Source organism: Diachasma alloeum, unplaced genomic scaffold (genome assembly GCF_001412515.2).
Source record: "Diachasma alloeum isolate Michigan unplaced genomic scaffold, Dall2.0 Dall_scaffold_00216, whole genome shotgun sequence".
NCBI lineage: Eukaryota > Metazoa > Arthropoda > Insecta > Hymenoptera > Braconidae > Diachasma > Diachasma alloeum.
In genome coordinates this window covers 829,616-851,198 of record NW_021680381.1, presented here as the reverse complement: position 1 = coordinate 851,198, position 21,583 = coordinate 829,616, and the positions used below count along the sequence as shown (strand labels likewise).

At 37.5% G+C, this 21,583-nt stretch overlaps 1 protein-coding gene across 1 annotated transcript in view; it reads left to right on the top strand.

Annotated features, from left to right (window-relative positions):
- LOC107037265 overlaps positions 1-21,583 on the top strand; it is a 140,189-nt gene that overhangs the window by 87,305 nt on the left and 31,301 nt on the right. Inside the window, exons 8-16 of the mRNA XM_015255726.1 lie at positions 5,424-5,520; positions 5,611-5,763; positions 7,691-7,828; positions 8,845-9,050; positions 10,816-11,109; positions 12,891-12,955; positions 15,591-15,795; positions 16,101-16,246; positions 16,917-17,045. Coding sequence (XP_015111212.1) covers positions 5,424-5,520; positions 5,611-5,763; positions 7,691-7,828; positions 8,845-9,050; positions 10,816-11,109; positions 12,891-12,955; positions 15,591-15,795; positions 16,101-16,246; positions 16,917-17,045 — 1,433 coding nt within the window. The remainder of the gene's footprint in view (positions 1-5,423; positions 5,521-5,610; positions 5,764-7,690; positions 7,829-8,844; positions 9,051-10,815; positions 11,110-12,890; positions 12,956-15,590; positions 15,796-16,100; positions 16,247-16,916; positions 17,046-21,583) is intronic.

The following is a 21,583-nucleotide window of genomic DNA, read 5'->3' as shown; positions in this document are numbered from 1 at the left end:
TCCATCTCTGTCTTTCGATCGATCACCGCTGATATCCCCGATTTTCGATCACGACTAGACTCGATTAAGGATGATACCCAAGCTGTCGCCTCTGCTCGCAGCACTAGGGCATGATAGAATCGATTTATTTTTCGCTCGAAATGCACTTTCGGGACGCCTGGTAATGATGCCAAGGTATACGATAGATCGTTACCCCTTTCAAGTCTCACCCATTCTACAACATCACACACCACTGAGGTGAGGAGAAATCGATTCTCATCGTTAGTTATGGTCTTCCTTTCCACAAGTGCATATAAAGCCCTTTTTCCCTTTTTCTTTTTGCTCACGTGAGTGATCTTGATTGTGTTGTTCTCTTTTTTTTCTACCGCCACTGGAAATCTGCAAATCTTCGGTTTCCACGATTACTTCTCGACCATGTGACCCCGAGATTTTACAACTTGTTTTATTACCCAAAGAAAATGGCTACATAATGCTCTCCATTATCGTCGACACGCGGTGTACTCTCAGGAATGAGAAAAGGGGTTGACGTCGTCCGTCGAAATGAGAAGAGAAACAAAAGTCGAAAGAAGGCAAAAATCGATAACCTCAACAGCCTGAGAGGCCGCTTCGCGATATTCATCTCGTTTCCCTCCGCTCTCACAAACTCCGCAATATGATTTATCACACCGGCAGAAGGATAGTTTAATTTAATTTCACCCGGCTTCCAGCGTGGACCCACTCTCATTTCCACGTTTCCCACCGTCGGTCGTATATCTAGAATCCGGTCGCGATTTCACAACTACCCTTAACCACTATGACGCAGTACTTCTGTCCAAATCACGCTAAAACTTGAGAAATTTCATTTCAAAATATAGCGCAAAGGTTCACGATAACATCATAACACGATCGTACCCCGTTCAATTTATCAGGTGAAATCTTCCCTCCGGGTAAATTATCTGATGCTACAACTTTTAGCCACCTGCAACCCACAAACTTGTCCTGAAAACTATCATGAGTGAGCATTGCACGTAGAACCCTTTCATCTCCTCTCCGAATTTGTTCATCTTTATAAATAAGTTTGTTAGCCGTGGATAGAGGCTAACATCGATCCAACCAGCTTGCAGGACACGTTTTCCAATTAGTTGAATCCGATGCAATCCACCATTCTTTTTCTCATTTGCAACGAGTATCCAGAAAGATTCACGTGCGCAAGCTGCAATCCCTTCTCCCCCTTCACCCATCGCAAAACGTCTCCGGAATAACCAGTGTCTCCGCATTAACCCCTCCGGTGTGTCTCTATTTTTCCTGGTAGCTAACCAACAAAACGTTTTGTCACGAACCCAGAGAGAGATATCCTTATTACACTTCTTCTTTGTTGAATTCCCTGAGCGACGTCCTCGCTCCTTCTCTTGCCTTCGCTCTTGTTACCTGGATCCTTTCTGCCTTATCATCTTGCTCTGGCGCTGGGTTATTAAGCTCCCGCGTGTAACACCACTTGTTTTCCAAGAGGTTAATTGTTCTTTAATGAATACCGTGGATATTATGTGAAGCACAATGGTAACCAAGAATGCGATATGAAAGACTGGGGGAAGGGATGAGTGAGCTGACGTAATCGTTGGCGATAGCGTCCTGGAGAAGAATTATGAGGATGAATATTGTTTCGAGCGACAATGAAAGCCAAGATTGTGATCATTGTGTACCGCTGTCCGACGGAGGTGAGTGCAAGAGTCACTAGAATTGTGCCATTAATCAAAGTGTTTACGCATCGAAAAGGAAGGGGAAGGGGTGCTCGACGATAAACAACAGTTGGACGATGTAAATTGAAAGGGAAAATAATCAGGAGATGTATACGGGAATTTTTTGTCCTGCGTCGCGTTAACATGAGTCCGTGAATCGTACTCGCGCGGAAGTTCTTTCCGGGAGTAGTGGTTTTGGAGGGGTTGAGGAAAAGGGGAGATGGTATAAGTGGAGAAAATTCGATTTGCCATTACTGGATTTTCCGTGCAAGCTCGTTCCAGTAAATAGTTTCACCTAAGCCCTATCGTATAACGAGGAAGCAGGAATTCTTCTCTGACCGTTTCGACATAGTTTTCTTCTGCAATGGCTGGGTGGAGGGGAGTTCGATTTACCTAGTGGAGACCCGTCGACTGAAGTAAATTATTGGGTTTTTTGGGTTTCAATCTGTGGGTGATTTTTTTTTGGGAAATTTGAAATTGTATACGACAAAATTAAGACTGGCAATAGGATCATCTCTATGTATTGTTTAAAAAATTGGAATTCTGTGGACAGTCTACAATATGGAAAGTTTTTGCCTAATTGGTGCATGAAATCCTACAATTTTTTCATCAATTGACTTCACTATTGAAATTTCAGAAAATCTCATTATTGGAAGATCAACTATTCCATTGATTTGCTAATGATTCGATCAGAAAAAATGAAACCTGTAAATTTCCAGCTTATTGTAGAAAATTTTACGGAACTGTCACGGAATTTTTCTAGAGCGTTCTGTAATTTTTATCTGAATATTATAAAAATTGCACTCGGCTTTGGTGATGAAAATTTGGTGCTCGAAATTAAGACTTCAAAATTAAGAGTCAGAAGTGAAAGGTCAAAACAAGGGTCATGAGGGGTATAATGAGGGTCAGAATGAGAGTCACAAGGTTCAGATTAAGTCACAAGCGTCAGAATAAGGATCATGGGGGTCATATGGGGGTTGCGGGCAGGGGGCGTAGCCTCCTAGTATGAGATATAATTCAACTTGATCGGAATTTGTGTAACAAGTTGAATAATGATTGAGTTCGATTTGAATAGAGAATACCATTAGATTCATTTGAGTACTTCGCAGGGAGGCATTGATTTAAGAAAGTCGGATAAATTGAGCGTTTGAAGTGTCCACTCCGACCGCCGGCTGAAGAGTGAGCGTTTTATTTTCAACGTGTTGCTGCGACACGTCCTTAGGGCTGTTTCTAGGTACAAGGCCTTCGCGGGGAGTTTTCAACTGTTGACAGAAGAATAAAATAATGAGATACAATTTCACTTTGCGGTTGAACCCGGAAAATACTCAGATATTACAATGTGTATGGTATAGTTGAATTGACTGTTACAGACTCATGGAGTTTGTCATAATAAATCACTTCAGGTGATATTCTCAAATTGCTGATAAATGGATTATAGGGGAGGGTGGGGCAAAACGGCCCCCTTTCAATTGTCAATAACTTGTGAATGACATTGTGAAAATTCCCAGTTTCAACTTCATTTTGAAGATAATTTTTCATTCTTCAAAACGAGCTCCAACTCATCCCAATCGGATTATTGAATCGGAAAATATTGACGATTGAAGGGGGGCCGTTTTGCCCCATCCTCCCCTAAATTGAATTTAATACTCGACCATCAACGTTGCTATTTCAAGGTTCTTGTAAGAGGAAATTCTGTAAGCTGAAGTTTCTATCAAAAAGATGTGAATAATAAATAGGAATCTTCTTTTAATCTTCCACAGACCACCTTCTTTAGGAAATACGATTTCCTATCGGATATTTCCGAATTCCCCATAAGATCGACCTATAGAAAATCATATGAGATGGTCACATTGCCATTTATCATATGTATGGTATTATTAGAAGGATATTTCTGCAATCCGATAATACTTCTCCCTTCCACAGGCATTCTCGTAGAAAAACTTTTCCTTGGATCAGGAAATATTTTCTGAATAAGTTGTCTCAGTTTTTTCTGCAAATTCGCCATAAAAAAAATTACTGGAAATTAGATAGATTTTGCAAAAGTATTGCACTGATTTCAAATCCAAAGCATAAACCGATCCATGGAAATGATTCTTTTTAATCAATTCCGTTTGTATCCTGATAATTGTTCCACTCGTTATATCGAATGTACGTAGCACGTCGTTCAACTGTATCTCTGAACTACTCGAGACTTTTCTCCCTTGTATACCGTTGTCTTCCATCATTTTCATGGTGAAATAGCTCACTTATAAAGTCACAGTCGCTCCTGGGGGTTCGGTGGAAGTTGCCGCTAGGTGATTCAGTCGGAGACTAACTCGAGGCATCTCTGCGCCTGGCAGCCTTTTGCCACGATCAACTCTGCCTTAATACAACTGATATACAAATTTCACATTTTGACTCAAGGATATCCTCGAAGACAAACTTGAAATGTAATTCTTAGTGAAACGTTTAACAATGAATCTCCTTAGGCAGTTCTGCACTGTTACCAGTTCTATTCAATTCTGTTGTCTGAACATTTTCTGCAATTGCATAATTGCTGTTTGCTCTCCCTATCTTGAAGATCTTTATCTCTCGTCAGTGGTGGCTGTAGACAGCATTGACCCTTGATGTCTGATGGCGCTATGATTAGGGTCATTACCCTCTCCCAATTCACTCCGGAGGGTTGCTGGCGGCAACAGGGTAAGGCCAGAGAATCAGGCTCGTTTGTCTTAATAAACCGCGTCGAATCCAACCTCTCTCGTCGCAGACTTACGACTAGTCATTCCCGAGAGGAGGACTATCCCATTGGGTTTCGCGGTTCGGTACTCATTTTTCTCACCCCAACTCGATAGTGCCCAGACGTGTTTGATACCTGAGAGGAGGTAAAAGTCACTTCAATATTCACCCGGTTCGAATCTATCGATTTAATGCACTCCGGTGGCAGGAAGAATCATCCATTAGGTTGAACAGATTATCGACACTTCGAACGTATGCGAAAAGGATGATTAGAGAGGATATTTCATCGAGTTGGCATCATTTATCATTCTATGATAAAGATTTATACGATTTTTCGAGTGAAGTAGTAACAATCGTCGAGAAAAAACTTTCTGGTTTCCAGAGACAAAATACTGGATTCGAGTGAAATTTCTCTGAGAATCATAGTACTTAAATCAAGGCACTTTGGTTCTGAAATCTAGTACTTTGAGTTCTTAAGAGAAGACTCCTATGAGTTTTAATCATCACAGGTTATGGAAATGAGGATCTCCATTTCCATAACCAGAAAAAACTCCTTGGCTATTGTCTGTTACACTATTAAAAATTTTTAGCAGAAATTTCCGGGCCACTTTTCGGAAACTTTTATCACATTTTAGTTCGTGACGAAAATTCAGAATTTCAGAGAAAAATCAATGGGAACTGCAAATTTCAGTTCAATTATTGCTTGCAAATTTGTAGAAATTAGACAACTCTGGTAAATATGCATTTGAATTCTCAATTAATTGAAAATTCGGTAAATACCCACTCCACCAACCTCTCAAAAACAACTGAACTACATGGAGAGAAATTTTTGATAAAAATTATCCTACCGTTTTATAAAAGTGTGTCATGAGTCATCGTTTCCTCCCCTTGATTTCAAAAATATTTTCGAAATAATGTTACAAGTTCTAGCTTCTCGCTGCTAAATTCAAGCCAATGCATGACCCCTCCATGAATTATTAAATTCTCCACCAGATCCCAGTGGTACGGGTATTGACACCGAGAGGATCATCCACCAGCCCATGAAACTGGTGCTGACGACCACGTGTCACAATGCTTTCGAGCTCTGCAGGTAAAAACTATCACAATGGCTTTTCACCACCGTTGAGATTCAAATTTCCAATTGACAAATTGAATTGTTTTTTTTTTTCATCACCACCAGAAACGACACCGAATGCAGTGGTTTATTTCAACCCGTGCTGAATCACTGCGACTTGGCCAGCTGTGCACGTAACGAGTGCATGAACGCCCTTCAGCACTTCTACAAGAAGGCCAACGACAGACACTCCATGGAGATTGCTTTTTGCCTGTGCAAGTGAGTAATAGTTCTCATTCATTGAAGAGTTGAGGAGGAGCTTGGTGGTGCTTGTGAGTGTGTGGGATACTTTGATACAAGTCGAGAAAGTTAGGTAAAAAGGAGGTGGAGAGCGCGGAACGAGGAGGAATGGTTTATTGTTGGACAATTTCGAGTGGGTTACGTTACTGTGACGTTGAGACAAACGAATGGGCGAGTGCTTCGTTGGTTTACACGTACCCAATTAACGAGCCAATTTCCCTTCTTGATACTTTGAGGGAATTAGAAAGCGATTATTTGGGGTGAGAACATTTAATTACAACTTCAGCCGACCAATTTGTCCGGTTTCATTGGTCAAATTTAATGGTTTTTCATCTTGCTATTCATTATGGAGTTTTGGGTTGATGTTATACTGATACGCCTGAGGCATTCAATGGAGTTACTTTGACAATGAACGAGTTACCGCGTTGATAATAGCTATATTCTCCATTGTTCCCATTTTTCCTTAGTTATTGTTATATATCCTCAACGGATTTAACGTATTATTCGTGGGTTCCTGTGAGATACAGACCCTCTCGTGCAAGTCACACTTGCGTTAGGCATACAAGGGATTCCCGGAAGAATTCAACTTGAGGTTCATTTGATAAAATATTTTGTACCTTCGTTATGGTTCGATTCACTGTGAACAATGTCTATCTTGGGAGTTGAAGTTGAGGTAATTTTACACTTGTTAGTGATTCCATGGAGAGGTAGTTGGATGATATGTTAATTAGTTTCTGTAACATTACACTGAGAAAAAAAGAACGAAGAATTACCAGGAAACGGCAGTGACAGATTACACGGTTCGACAAAATTTGACCTCGAAAACGAAACCGACTTCATCTTGTAGATATTTTAATGCGAATTTTAAATGTCTGTTGATTTTAATATTGAGATACCAAAATGTCTTATTATTTTGGTATCTCAATATTATTATCGACCATTTTATTATCTTTTCTAACACTACTTTCTTGGGAGGGGTGCGAAAATGTAAAAGGCCGAGAGGTCATACATATTGGATGAAAAAAACAATTCAATGTTGATGTAATTGGGAGTTGCTGAGACAGAAACGTGAATATTTTGAAGAATAGAATCGACAAAGTGGTCCCTTTTCATGCGGACGTCCACATATCATTCTTGATTCGAGTATAAAATATACTTTTTTAATAAACTTTAAAATATACTTTTTTAATTTTCACAACGAATAGATAAGCGTGCGCATAAGTCTAGTATAATATAAGGATCAAACACAAAATGTGAGAATATAAGGGTCAAAAAGTGGAAGTTAAAAAATGAGGGTCGGAATATTAGAGTCAAAAACTGAGGGCCTGAATGTAAAGGTGAAGGAATAAGGATCAGAATATTAGGGTTAAAAAAGGGCTTCTGAATATTTATATTGTTTATTAGGATAAAAAAATTAGGGTCAGAAAATAAAAGTAAAAAAAGGGTGTCAGGCAATGAGGGTCATTTAAGTGCCTGACATAATGTCTGACTTATATTTAGACCCTCATTGCCTGACGCCCACTTTTTTTACTTTTATATTCTGACCATAATGTTTTGACCGTAATATTCTGCCCTTCATTGTTTAACCTTCACTTTTTGACCATTATATTCTGACACTTAGTGCTTGACCCTTATATTACACTTAAGAGGGCGTGCTATAACCCGGCCTGATACGAAAGAATCATCTTCGAATTGAAATACCCATCTCCCAATTGGGAATCAAGAATAATATACTTAAATCAAGTATATTATATACTCGAATCAAAATACACTTATAAAATAAACTTGATTCAAGTATATTTTATACTCAATTCAGATATATTTTTGCTCCGTGTTGTTTAGTAATTTTTGTCCGAATTTTTTCTCCGTGTATGAATCTCTTTTTACATATTATTTTCACAATCAGGAAAACGCAGGATAAACAAGACGAGTGTATGGTCGCGCAGGAAAAAACACATCCAGTCTGTGCACAAGGCCATGATCTTGCGGAGCTACCAACCTGTCATGGTTTAGCTGAAACCTGCAAGGAGGACAGAGCCTGCAGGTAAATCTTGTGATCGAATTGGCGATTATTTTTACATGACTGATGGAGTATGATTGAATAAACTAGAGATTAAATGCTGGTCCCGAATACAGAGTTCGTTTTATTCATTTTCATTTGTTATTCAAGACTTTCTGAAACGATTTCAGTAGACATTCATAATTTTGAATTGTTTAGCGAGAGCTTTCAGATTCGGCGAAAAAAAAATGAACTCAATTATCCAATGGAACCCATTATTTCCATCCTCGTAGAATATTAATTTCATCAGTGCTCATTGCGGGGATATTTTCATCGCTAGATTTCTCGCCGCGTTTTTATGGAGACTTTTATACTTTTGACAAACAGTTGAAATGCCAGCTGATCATCTAAAGATTGAATAAGAAATTTGAAAAGAACAATTGATGGATGCATGGAGTATTCATTCATTTCTACATGAAGATCCTTCAAATGAAACCCTTGCTCTTCAATCCACAATTCAATTTTTATATTTTGAACATTAGTTTTCATTTAAGTTTAATACCGTTGTAGCACCAGTTTTCGAATGGAACCCAAATAGAGTTTTTTTCCTTCAATAATGTAGGAAGATTAATATTTTTCATTTTCATGATCTGATTTCATGGAGAGGAAATGAGAAAAATGCAGGGAGAGATGATCAGCAAGAAAATAAAAAAAAAGATTTTTTATTTTTCTGAAAAATTTCAAAACTGACTTTTTTTTAAATGACGAAAAAATATCAATATGTTCCCTTTTTGTGATCTAATTTCAATGGAAGAATGTGAAAAAAAAGCAGAGATACGTGATCAGGAAGAAAATAAAAATTTCGATTTTTCAATGTCTCCGGAAAGTTTTAAAATTGATATATTTTTTCAAATAATGAAAGAATGCCCATCAATTCAATTTCTATCCTCACATTTTTATAGACTACATAAAAAATAGCAAAGAATAAAAATTGGAGAATTTTATCGGATTAATATAATATTATTATGTAATTTTTCTTCATTTTTTCTTCAATCGTTTAGGAATAAATTGGAGCACTACGAGCAGAGTTGTGCCGTAGACAGTGTAACAAAGAAGTGTGCAGGACCACCAGGTGATTGCAGACGTGCAATGCTCGGTATTCTCGGAACAGAGTTGAGATCAAACTGCGCTTGTAAGGGCACTGACATGACACAAATGTACGACTGCCTCGGCTGGCAGCGTCTCCTCTGGGTTAATCCCTGCGTGGGTGAGTTAATAATGTCCATACAACAGACTCCTCAGGATTGTAATAGTACCACGTGCGCCCAGCCCCATCATATTGTCCCATGGGATGTGTCTAAGTTTCATCTCCAACCGTCTTTAGCCCCATCTCAGTGTGTCCCCTGTGGTATTAACGTGTTACGACAATCCTTGGACGTAGGGCGATTTCATCCTGCCCTCTAAAATCGATCGTAAAATTCATCTGTTGACTGACAATAGAATCTTTTTATAGTCCTTTTATGTCTGCTTTATTCAATACTTGAATGTAGGTCAATGAATTTTTAACGAGTGTCCTGGTTGGAAAGTGCATCTTGTTAAATTTAATGGATGTTTGAACAGACGACAATAGGTGAGATGTAGTAATAATTCATCCTTCGGTTGAATTTTCCAGAAGAAGATATGCATTTTACACGTACGAAAAAATTTAATAGAAAAACCTGGCGAATTCGCTTGACAATTCTATTGGATTTCTATTGAACTTTCTCTTATTTTTTGGCAGATTTTGATGAAATGTTCAATAACAAATATTTTATAGAAAAAGTCAATAAGAGTCGATTTTTCTATATGTATTACGTATTCTATTGAGTTATTTTCTGTGGATTTTTTCGGCTCAAATTTTCCGAGTTTTTTTGTTCGATTTTCTTGATGAAAAGAAAAGAAAAATTGAATGACATTTTTTTACAACATTCATATATTTAACATTGGTATAATCCCATGGAAATGGATTTAACAGCTTAGTAATAGATGAGCACTGTCGTACAAAGAATTTTCAACAATTGATTTAGAAACTCGGGCAACTAAGTTTCGAGTATTTGGTGAAAATCTCTGAAGTGAGTAAAAAATCTAAGGAATATGTGAAATTTTCACTCCGACGAAGATTTACCGCGGAATTCAACCAAAATAGTCTCAGTTTTTTGTAATTTTTCCTCAAATCTAACAGAGTTGTACTTCAATTATTCCGCAGTTTCGGTCATTCTACGAAATCTTGGTTCTGGTGTCGGTAATAGTCTAATCCTTAAATTAAGAATATTTTTGTTCTTAGCTTGATGATACTTTCTGATCTTTTAAAATAAGTATCTTTTAAAATATCTCTGAAATGTATCAGTCTGTCGCAATATAGTTCATAGTTCCTTTTTTATTAAAAGTAGGTCATCCAACATCTTGAATCAATTAATGTTCATTTAATTAATCTTGAACTTTATACCTTTCGCCTAAAGATATACATAAATATATGTAATTTGTTTAAGCCCCCAAATAATCTTAATTTAAAAACTTACCTGTCCCGGAATCAAAATTAAAAATATTTCTCATTTGAAATAAGTACATTTTTGGTCTTCAACTTCAGATATTTTCCATGTGTGATAATGCATATTAGAACCATGAGTTTCTTAGAACCAATAACTTGATTCCAAAAACTAGAAGCTTTAATCTCAGTGGAACAACAATTGCGACGACCTCACAAAATTTCCGCCAAACCCCCAGAACTTATCGATCCCAGCAATCCTCAAACCCAAATGCCCTGGGACTTCCTGAGAATTGCATTCACCAGGTTAGATAAGTCATTTAGATACCCAGAAATTGCTCCAGCCTGCATCTTCCGCATAGTACCCACCGTAAAACTCATCAGGGCTTTATTCTTCTGCCTCTTTAAAACTTTCCACCAACCCCCTAACAAAATCTTGATTCACTTTCCAGCCAATTTCCATGAAGAAAGATTAACGATTGAAATTTTTCTCATTATCCAACTGCAGTTGACTCACAGAAGGACTTTCACACTCGTAAGAAGCATCATCATCATCCACATCCGAGAACAACAACAGCCACAGAAGTGTGGAGCACTACAGCAACATATCTGGCAACTGAGCCAACGATTACGGAGACCATTGTAGAGGACAATTTTATTCCAGATGTGACAAAGAGATCCTCAACCCAGGCTGCGCCAACGTCAGAGGCATCAACCAGTACAACAGTAACACCTAGTACAACAAGTACTACTATTCGTGTTACAACACCCAGTACAACGACAACGAGTACAACACCACCAAGTGAGACATTTACACGATTTTCATTTGTGTTCTTGTACGAGGCTAGTTACAATCGTTTTATTGAAGACATTCTGGGGATTCTGGCTGCTAAAATTCACATTTCCAGGTTTTTGTGTTCAGGCACTTCCGTAGAAAATTTTGGGGCTACGGAGTGGAGGAAAATATCAAAGGTTCCGACGATCAACTGTTCCCAAATTTACCAAATTTTGTCTTTAATCTGACGAAACTCTTGTTTTTTCAAGGAATTGGAACAATTTCACTGTAGGATTAGGATAGGCTGAACTCTTGCAGCCAGGCGCACTGCAAAATTCATTTTTTTTTGTTACTCTGATGTCGAACTCCATTTTTGAGTGAAACATAGTATTCTCTCTGCTCTTAGGATGACTTTGGAACTGTGTTGATATGCACAAATAATATAGATCGCGAGAAATTTAATATTAACCGGGAAAAAACAACTTTTTTGTATACACAAACCCATTCAGTGGCTCCAAGTTACCTGCTCGCACTAGTACGCACTACGGCCGGTCGAGCGCGTCATTCAGTGCTAGAGTTCCCAATAGAATCTATAGTGTATGCATTGGCGGAGTTCACACGATGGTCTCCGCCGTGCGCACTCGAACCTCCCTCAACGGTGCCATGTTCAGCCATCAGTTTCCTCTAACGTAACTAAAATCCCGAACTACGGCGTACATTTTCAATAATTAGAAATAATCCCTGTAGTGACGGCTAATGAAATTGTGGGGATATGTGCCTGAAATATATACGGTCTATTCGTGAAGCGTTTGGATTTTTATTCCATTGTTATTTTATTGTGATTTTTGAAAAAGTGATACCGTAAGACTGTGTTGATGACACATTTGTCATATTTTCTCCTCAAGTGTTCAGCAAGACCGAGACGATCTCTTCAAAGTGAAGTCTCATTTGATTCTCGTACGCAGCCCTAAATCAGGTAATGACCGCATCAGCCATTTTGTTGCAAGTAATCTGAGATAATCTATCTCTATCATAGAATTCCATTTCCTCCCACTGCAGAGAATAAATCGCAGGGAACAAGACAGTTGAAAAATATTTGCTCCCTAAAATTCTACCACTAGACTTTAACGTGACAAAAAATTCCAGTGGTGTACATTTGTACTCGGCTGGTTTTACCCTCCTCCCCCCATTTTACACTCTCAATGAAAACTGTAAATTTTGTAGAGCGCGAGAAAAGCCAATATTTAGCCTGACGTTGAAAATGCAGGATCAAAGACTGCGTCGTGAGCATGTGTACGCTACTAGTACCAAAAGAGTGAGGAGTATGAGAGGTGTGGCACTCGGATGAACTGTTGACTGCCAAGGAAAATATTTCGGGAATTTACAAGGGGTGTTTTCTCACCTCCCCTATGTCTATCCGTCGTCCTCGTCTCAACCGTGTGTTTTCGAGTTTAGTATATCTCTCTGTCTCCATTTATCTCACTCCAGCCGTACTGCAACTGCTGCCGAAAAAGGTTGAGAGGATACCAAACACTTTGATCGCTCGCTCGTACGACATTTCGACAGATGAGGGAAGGCTGTTCCGCGCCAAAGGCATTGGTTCAATCGTAATACCTGAAAAGATGAAATGTAAAAGGAGGGAAAAATAAATACAAGTACAGATCAAACAAAAAGTTATAGAATAAATCGGAAAATTCAGGGGGAAAAGTACAGACGATAAGAACTAACTTGCCTCGTGCATGAAAACTATAAAATAGGGGTGTGTGTAAATATTGAAGAGTTTTTTTATTCATTTTATCTTTTTTCAGGTTTCTGCGTGGTTCAAAGGGCGAGACAAAACCATCAGTATATTCGTGTTGGTAAAGCGAAAAGGGTAAGTTCACGAGAGCTGCTATTTTTGAGAAAAATCGAATGTCAATGCCAGTGTAGCGAATTTTCACCTTTCTTTTCAATGTTGAAAGACATTTTATTGAATTTTTTTTATCCGTGCAAGAATGTCTGGCTCCATTGTATTCACTTCGAGCGTAGGAGTGAGACTTTTAGAGGATAGTTCAATATTTATTTCACGCAAATAGGTCGGCATTTAATTATTTGTTTGATTTTATTGGTTCATTTATCAGGAGTAAATCAATGGAATTTATGTTTATTTGATGTAGAGGGGATGGATTTAGGTGAATTGTGAAATAAGTGGTTTTGAAAGTCTAGAGGCTGTGTATCATTTCTTTATATTTTCAAACATTCTATATCAGTTCCGAGCAAATTTAGAAGACGTAAAAATCCGGAAAATACAAAGCTTGCATTCGGCAGCGAAAACGACGTAATATCAGATAATGAATTTCGTGAGTCTTCTCTTAAAAACAAATCGTTTCGGATGAAAATTGGATGGAATGAATCAAGTCATTTACGAATTCCGTAAAATATTTATGAATTGAACGGAAACACTCTCTGATGAAGTGCGAATTTCCTGGCTCGAGAAATAGTGCTTTTTGCATCAGGAGATGAGAAATTGATTATAAATACTAAAAGCTTCGAATGACGGACCAGTGAAGTATGCCTTAGGGACTTTCATATTGAATGAATGCAGTATTCATGCAAAGGAAAACGTCTAGACATTTCTTAAATATGTTCAATTAGTAATCAGTTCAAAAGATAGAAATAACCTCAACATCTTATTTTTGACTTATTCCAAAAAGAATATAATGTTTCATTTAGCATCATACTTATTTTCGACGGCGGAATGATTGATAATATTAAAGAGTTTCGACTCGGTGAATCTTGCACTAAGGACATTCATATTGAATGGATGCACTGATAGAAGCATTCAGTTGCTGTTAACGAGACTTCTTAACTTTTAATACCATTCGTTAATAGTTCACGAGTGGCATTAATAGTTCAGAAGCGTTATTATGAGTCACCAAATCCGTACACCGTGTCTATTAGTGTGCAGAATTCATGCGGGAGAAAACCTATAGATATTTCTGAATGGAATGACCGTTGCTTGCTGTCAATCGCAATCCTTAAAAAACAAAAACAAATATTTTTGTAAAAAAAACTGCGCCGAGGAAAATTTTTGTTTGATCCTTACTGAATAGTAGAAATTTTTGAAAAATACAAGGAAATGAAAATAAAACCAAGTCAGAAATGTCAAATGAATGATCATAGAGTACAATCAGATGGCTATGAAAAAATATTTCTAAATCGAATAAAGATTGGAAAAAATCAGAAGAAGCTGGATCAATGTCCTTGGTGCGGATCAGAATATGGGGGATTAGATAGATACTCAACAATTAGGTGGAAACCTCCGTGCCAAGGGCGGTATTGGTCCGGCTTCTTCTGATTTTTTCCAATCCTCATTCGATTTAAAATATGCTTCTCATAGACATCTGATTGTGCCCTATGGCCATTCATTTGAATTTCTGACTTGGCTTTTTTTTTTAAATGTCTACTGTTCAGTACGAATCAAAAAAAATTTTTCCTCGGTGCAGTTTTTCTTACAAAAACATTTGTTTTTGTTTTTTAAAGAGATTTTCCCATTTTTTCTCATAAAGGCCAAATGGTTATTCTCCTGATCTTTCATTTCTGCTTTCCGAAATGAAATAAAAACGATTTTTTATTCTTTTCCGCTCACGAAGCAGGAAGTTTTACTGAATTTAAATCCCATAACTTTCAAGAGTACATTTATCCGCGGAACCCGATTGAAAAATATCTGTGGAATTTATCATTCATGCTCCAAATTCAATTTGTAAATTCCCGGGCCGCCTCCTTGGTGCGTGAGACTGTCTTACACTGCTACCAACTCCGTAACAAAAAAATGATAGGAGATGATGTGAAACGGGAGAATGTGCATACGAACCCATTGCTATGCGCGTAATTTTTTAAATATTGATTCGAACAAGAAAATAGTCACATCAATGAGAACCTTGTGGCTGATTTATATGATGCAACTAACAGTATTTTTCATGTAACTTGTCACGGTTTTACTTTATTTAATGGGTATGATTCGGAGGTAATGGAGGGGTAGGTGCTCGCGTATAGATACACGACAGCGTTCGCCCAGTTTTGAGCAGTCACAGTCAAGACTTTTCTTTGGCCGATACGCTACCGTGTATCTCGATGAGTTTAATGTTGAAAAATAAGCTTATCTCCTCATTTGGGATTCGCCTCATCATTTCACGAATAATTCACACTCCATCCACCATCGAATAGCTTCATCCCGAAGAACACCAATTTCCTGAATTGCTCGAATAGGTATTCTATTCTTCTACGTTATAAAATTATTCTTGTGATATTACGGTCGTTTTCTCTCTGTGTGAACTAGAATGAGTCGGTGGCATCTGACTTATTCATATATCAAAAAGTCTCAACAAATCCGCAAGAAGTAATATACATTCCTTCATGCATTCTCTCATTCTTTCGTCATCTCCACCCTCAACAAAATGATGGAATCACAACAACCACTCCCCCCCCCGCGCCCTTAATAAAATAATTTCTATTTATTTTTGTTTCAGCTTTATCGCGAGGATGAGCCAGAGTGCTCAGAGTTGTGTCAGTGTGGTGAGGGTGAACTGCTCCTCTGTAATACAATTTGCGTCGAGTCGTCACCCTGCAAGACTGACTTTGCCTTTTACAACCATGCGGCACCAGCTTACCAGGCTTATCGTGGCCGGTGTTTGTGCTACAGCGGTCGTTTCATATGCATGCGGCCTTCCCCGGGTGAGTAGTAAGCTGTTCGTTCTCGCTTGGGTTAGCGCTACTCTAGGCCCTCAACTCCCCTCCTCCCCGCCCATTCCACTTCTTAGCTTCTCTGTAAACCTCACTCACTTCAGCCCACATTTTGTACACATACGAAATGAGGAGAATGGAGTAGAGGGAATGAACGAGTGGGTGGCTGGGTGGTGTTACGCGTGCCACGAATTTTGACTTTGGGACGTTTGAGCAATCGTCTTGCGAGACAACTCGCTGACTTGCTGCGAGTTATGTAATGTGTTTATGTTGAACTTTATTGTGTTTCCAAACAGAGTCTTACAGTATACCTCATGGGGTCTTCATGTTCCTTGGATACAGTGAGGAAGATGAAAATCTACTTAGGAGTCATAACAATCAGACTGTGCTGGACGCAGTCAACTCGCTCGATAGCTTCATGCGTGAAGAAGCGAAAAATCAGGTAATTGTGATTTTTTTCATCTTTGGGTGTGCTATGGAAACATTAGGTACTCGACAATATCGAGTTAAGGATGTCATGCATGTCCTTGAAAAATGATATCTTTCAATATTCATTACAAAAGTTGTTTTTTTCCGTCAGACAATTTTTTTTGTGTATTCTCAACATGTTTTTTTCTGAACATTCAATTAGATGCAGTAACAATTAAAAATTTTTTTAAGACCAAAAAATATTTTAACCATAATTGCATTTTCATGATCAAAATATACTGTTATCTCAAATGAAATTCCAAAATGTGAAATATGAAATAAATTCGACAGTCACTAATGGGCCAAAAGCTTATACAAAGCCAATAATATATTTACAGAGTTTTTTGATCTTAGTTTTTAAGATGTTTGTGTATATATGTAAATAATGACTATTTTCTTTAAATAAAAATCTTGTTGAACAAAAGAAAGCGCACTCGCCTGAACAGTGAAAAGTCATGAGCGTCGATATCCATTCAAGTTCAAATTCCGGGGATTTCAATTTGTTCCATTCCATTCTGTTTACAAGCTGAAAGGAAAAGGAAAACAACGTTTCTAAACTCTTTACACTTGCACCCATTATTTTAAAAAGTAGCACAAAAAATATGATTATACCTAATTTTCACCCTCTTACATTCACGTTTCAGACGGTATGTACTCTTTTCTTGTACAATATCACGAGGGAGAATGTAATTGCGGTGGCGAGACTCGGTGGGGATAATCCACTACCGAACAGCACTCAGGCGCAGAGTTTGCAGCATTTGCTACGTGTCAAAGTGAGTTAAAATTTTCTTTTTTATTGAAAATTGCAATTTATTGCAATGGAAGAACCTAAATATTTGGGAAATTATACGCCGCAAAGTGGATCCTTTGCATGTGAACATCCACAGAGATTTTTCGCTCTGTCTCAGAATTGTAAAAATTGGTCTCCCTGTTCTATCAATCGGTTTTGTTTCGATGAAAAATTTTCTTCATCATTATTCTGGTGAAAAATTCAAATTGAAACTTTCTCATGTATCAATAACAATAATTGAAATGTTCTATTATTGCTATAGTATTCTTTCCGCGAAGTTGACCGAATTCACTGGTCCGTTAATGCGTTTGCAAAGTAATTAATTTCCATTTTAAATCATCGACCATTCACATGTAAAATAACATCCATAAATCACGAGTATTATTTTTTACCCCAATACCGATAACCAAAAAAAGGAATATTTTATTATTCATTGAGGATACGGGTACTCTCATCCCTATCGTTCACCCTGCGATGATATTTCCCTTTTTATATTCGTTGATATTTTGGTACGAATGTATTTTTGAAAAGAAAAAAAACATCGTGGGACAATGGCAATCGGCGTGAAATTGTTTGTTTATGGAAATTCACGAGTAAAACTCCCACGCTTCACAGGTGCATGACGCAAACCACAATATATGAATAATAGTAAACGGTTGTCGCAGCGTTAAGCCCTCGGACTCTTTGTGACGGTATATTTTTTGAAAAACAAAAATTTGCCAACCAGCGGATTAAAGATCATGAATTTCAGTCTATGTGGAAATTCTAATAAATAATCTTCTATTGTATCATATCGCAGCAGGATTTATCCATGTGTTCAGAACAATGAAAATAAATGTCCACATTTTTTGAGATTATTGGCAATTTTTTTTAGACCAACTCGGAATGTGCGTTACTTGTGCATTACTTGTAAATTTTGTTCCATCGAAAAACAAGAATGGATTACGGGGAGCTTGTGTGGAGCTTATTATTTTTTTTTGTTTGTTAGACATTTATTGCAGTAAACTCCTATCATAGTCGCACTCATGGGGGAATAGGAGAAGCGAATTCGGAGAATACGACTGCATTTCGCTCTATACACCATGCGCTCACACGGGGGGAAATTTCTGTGAACTGGTAGCCATAAAATAAAAATACCAAGATTTTAATTTTAATTTTATTAGTTTATTGAATTTAACACTTTATTAAATAATTTTAATCATTACATCAACATTTCAATGCACATTTAATTAACTTATTTTTTTATAATCAACCGATTTTTTTATCAAGAAACTTTTTCTCTTGTCAAAGTGGTTCTGGTCTTCTAGTTTTAGTTGTAAGATTCACCGTGATTCTCTTTTACTAAACTTCTTTATCGGCAATATTGCTGTTAGTTTCTTTATTCTGATTCATTATCCAATTCACTTTATCCCAACAAAACGAGAACCTCTCTTCATATGTCAATATACAAGGAACTGAATTTCGTCATGTAATTCAGTAAATCATCAACTAAATTCAATACTTAAAAAATGCTTGGAAAAAAATTAGTTTTGATCGTAAAGGTGCTGAATTATTTGAAAATGGTGATCGTAAAAATCGAAAATATTTTCTTTTAAACACGATTTCGTAAGTTATTACACAATACGATAGTCAAGATGAGATTAAAATATGATAAGATAAGCTATCTCACATGAAGAAAAAAGTTTCCTGAAAAGGATCCTAGAAATCACGTAAAAATTATGATGTTTGACTTAATCGCGATGCATTACTACTACGTCGTAGAAACGACTCTCCTCCGCGTAAATTTTTATGGAGTGTCACGTACAAATTACGTTCCGATCTATAAAATTTCCAAAACCGGAGAGAGATAATTCACTATTGCTCCTCATTTTTCCGCGTTTTCTCGTAAAAATTTCCGAAAGAACGTTTCGCCTCACTTTTACGTTTTCTCACGTAAATTTTCCTGAATTTTTTTCTCCACCATACAATGAATGAATACCGTATCTCAGAAGAACATAGCTCTCACTTCACATGATGACTGTAGTGAATAATTTCTGTGTATCAGGAAGTTAGGGATAATTAGAAAATATTTCTCAGTGTCAGTCAAACATCACGAAATAGAATGATGACAAAAAATGTCACATTTACTTTTGAAAAGGGGAAAAACCAAAAATTAACATTTTAATTTGGAAAAATTGTTCTATGATTGTAAACATGTTCTCCTCGAAGGATTGGAACCTGATTTCTATATCGATTCAATATATTTCCCATCGTGACACTCAATACACTCAAGAAATTGCCAACTATACTATGCTCAGGCTCTCTACTCCATTCGGAAATTACTGCCTTGAGTTTTCTTACGAGTTGAAATCGATTTCTTATTCTTCCCGTTTATTTTCGGTTCTTTTTTTTCATCCTTTTTACCAAGTGTTCCGTGTACATAGGAACTACTTGGGGTGGTAGTTGCCGGCAACGACAGGTCTTTGAGAGCACACACTGCGGATTTATATCCAGAGCGTGACTCGATCGAAATCCCTTTTCCGGGTTGCGACCAGTTACGTGGGATTGTCCTACTAATTTGATTCGCTTACTCGGGTATACATGGAGAATTTTATTAATGAATTTCGTTCCGAGGGAATTGAGGCGATAATAAATTAGGGAGAAAACGAGGGATAGGAGGAAGTGGTGAAGTTGCAAGAATAGTAGAAATTCTGACTGAATCAGTGAGATTGGACATTTGCAACGGGATTTGCACTGCGAGTGCAGAGTACAATGCGAGATGGAGTTCACAGTAAACAATTCGGATACCAGATCGGTGTCCCAAAAAGGCCACACCAGGAACGGTGTAAACACCCGTAAAAAAGTCGTCCTGGATCAAACTGGAAAATCGGTCTGAAGATCCAATTTTCGTTTAATTATGATTTTTTTGACAAGACTGTGTCCAGAGCCATCGCTAATAACCTAGCTATTGACTCCTAGCTGGTGACGATAAAACTCAACAACAAACAAACGATAAAATTATCAACTCCGCTTTCGGTTTTAACGAACGGCTCGGTGTTAATTTCACTCTCCAATATGGCTCCTAACGACAACATATTTCACTCCGTACATCACGGAATTGAAATGGGGAAATTATAAAATGACTACACACTGGAAATCATAAATGGATCATTGAATCCTCACAATTTATTCATTTCTCTTCGATTCTCCCTGTGAATTTCCGTTGGGAATTTAGTGGATGAGTAGTCATATGTTGCCCTACTATCGAGCCAATTGTCGACAATAAGCGCCATATTTGTTGTTACTCAATTCCACTTGATTGTTCGCGACTATGGATGACCACGTATAACTAACACTCTCGATGGATTTGTCCATTGGCTTCAGTCCATAATCCGAGTAATGTTTTCACCTGAATCAACAGCACCGAAATTGAATCGACGAATTGCAGTCTATGTGTGAAGGGAGGTGGAGCGTCCCTTATATATAATATGAGCGTCAATCTTTTTCTTCAGGGAAAATACGTTTTTTACTCCTTTTTTGGGAGAATTAAAAGAGAAAATTATGTGGGAACTTCGATTTTTTTTAACGATGGTCTTTTCGGAGGATAAAAGGGATGAAATATTTTTACGGACGACGTGGCAAAGAGAGTGCGGATGATCAAAAGGAATGGAAGTACTGGAGGGATTACATTTCTTTTAGACCTTTTTACAATTTGAAAAGAATCGCATTTCTCGGAATTGAATTCTTCCTTTATTCGATTATTTATGGACAATAATTGAGAAGGTTTAATGACCTCGTGGCGTCCGTGTTTAGGAGAGAATTTGTTAAATCCTAATGTCGAGTTATAAAATGTTTCGGAAAATTTACATTTGAGATAAAAAAATTTTTTTAGGATGTCGATTTTTAGTGTGAAAATCCCCAGTAGATGTGTTCTTCAGTTGAGTTGTGAATGAAAATCTCTGAATGTACTTCAGATAGTCCATTTTTCTATGGGGAACCCAAATTTGGTTTTAAGGCTCTATCTCTCATAGTTTCCGAGATAATTGCGAAAAACGAAATCGCCAAAAAAAATTAATTCAATTTATCTTGTATAGGGTGTAGGAAGTGGAAAAACGCAATTCTGAGCTGTCCATCTGCCCACAGGGAAACCACATTTCCTCAGGAATCGAATGGAATTAGGTTTAAGGCTCTATCTCTCATAGATAATCGCGAAAAACGAAAGTACCAAAAAAAATTAATTCAATTCATCTTGTATAGGGTGTAGAAAGTGGAAAACTGCAATTCTGAGCCGTCCATTTTCCTATAGGGAACCCAAATTTCGTTTTAAGGCTCTATCTCTCATAGTTTCCGAGATAATCGCGAAAAACGAAATCACCAAAAAAAATTAATTTGATTCATCTTGTATAGGGTGTAGGGAGTGAAAAAATACGATTCTGAGCCGTCCATCTGCCTACAGGGAACCCAAATTTCTTCAGGAATCGAATGGAATAGGTTTTAAGGCTCTATCTCTCATAGTTTCCGAGATAATCGCGAAAAACGAAA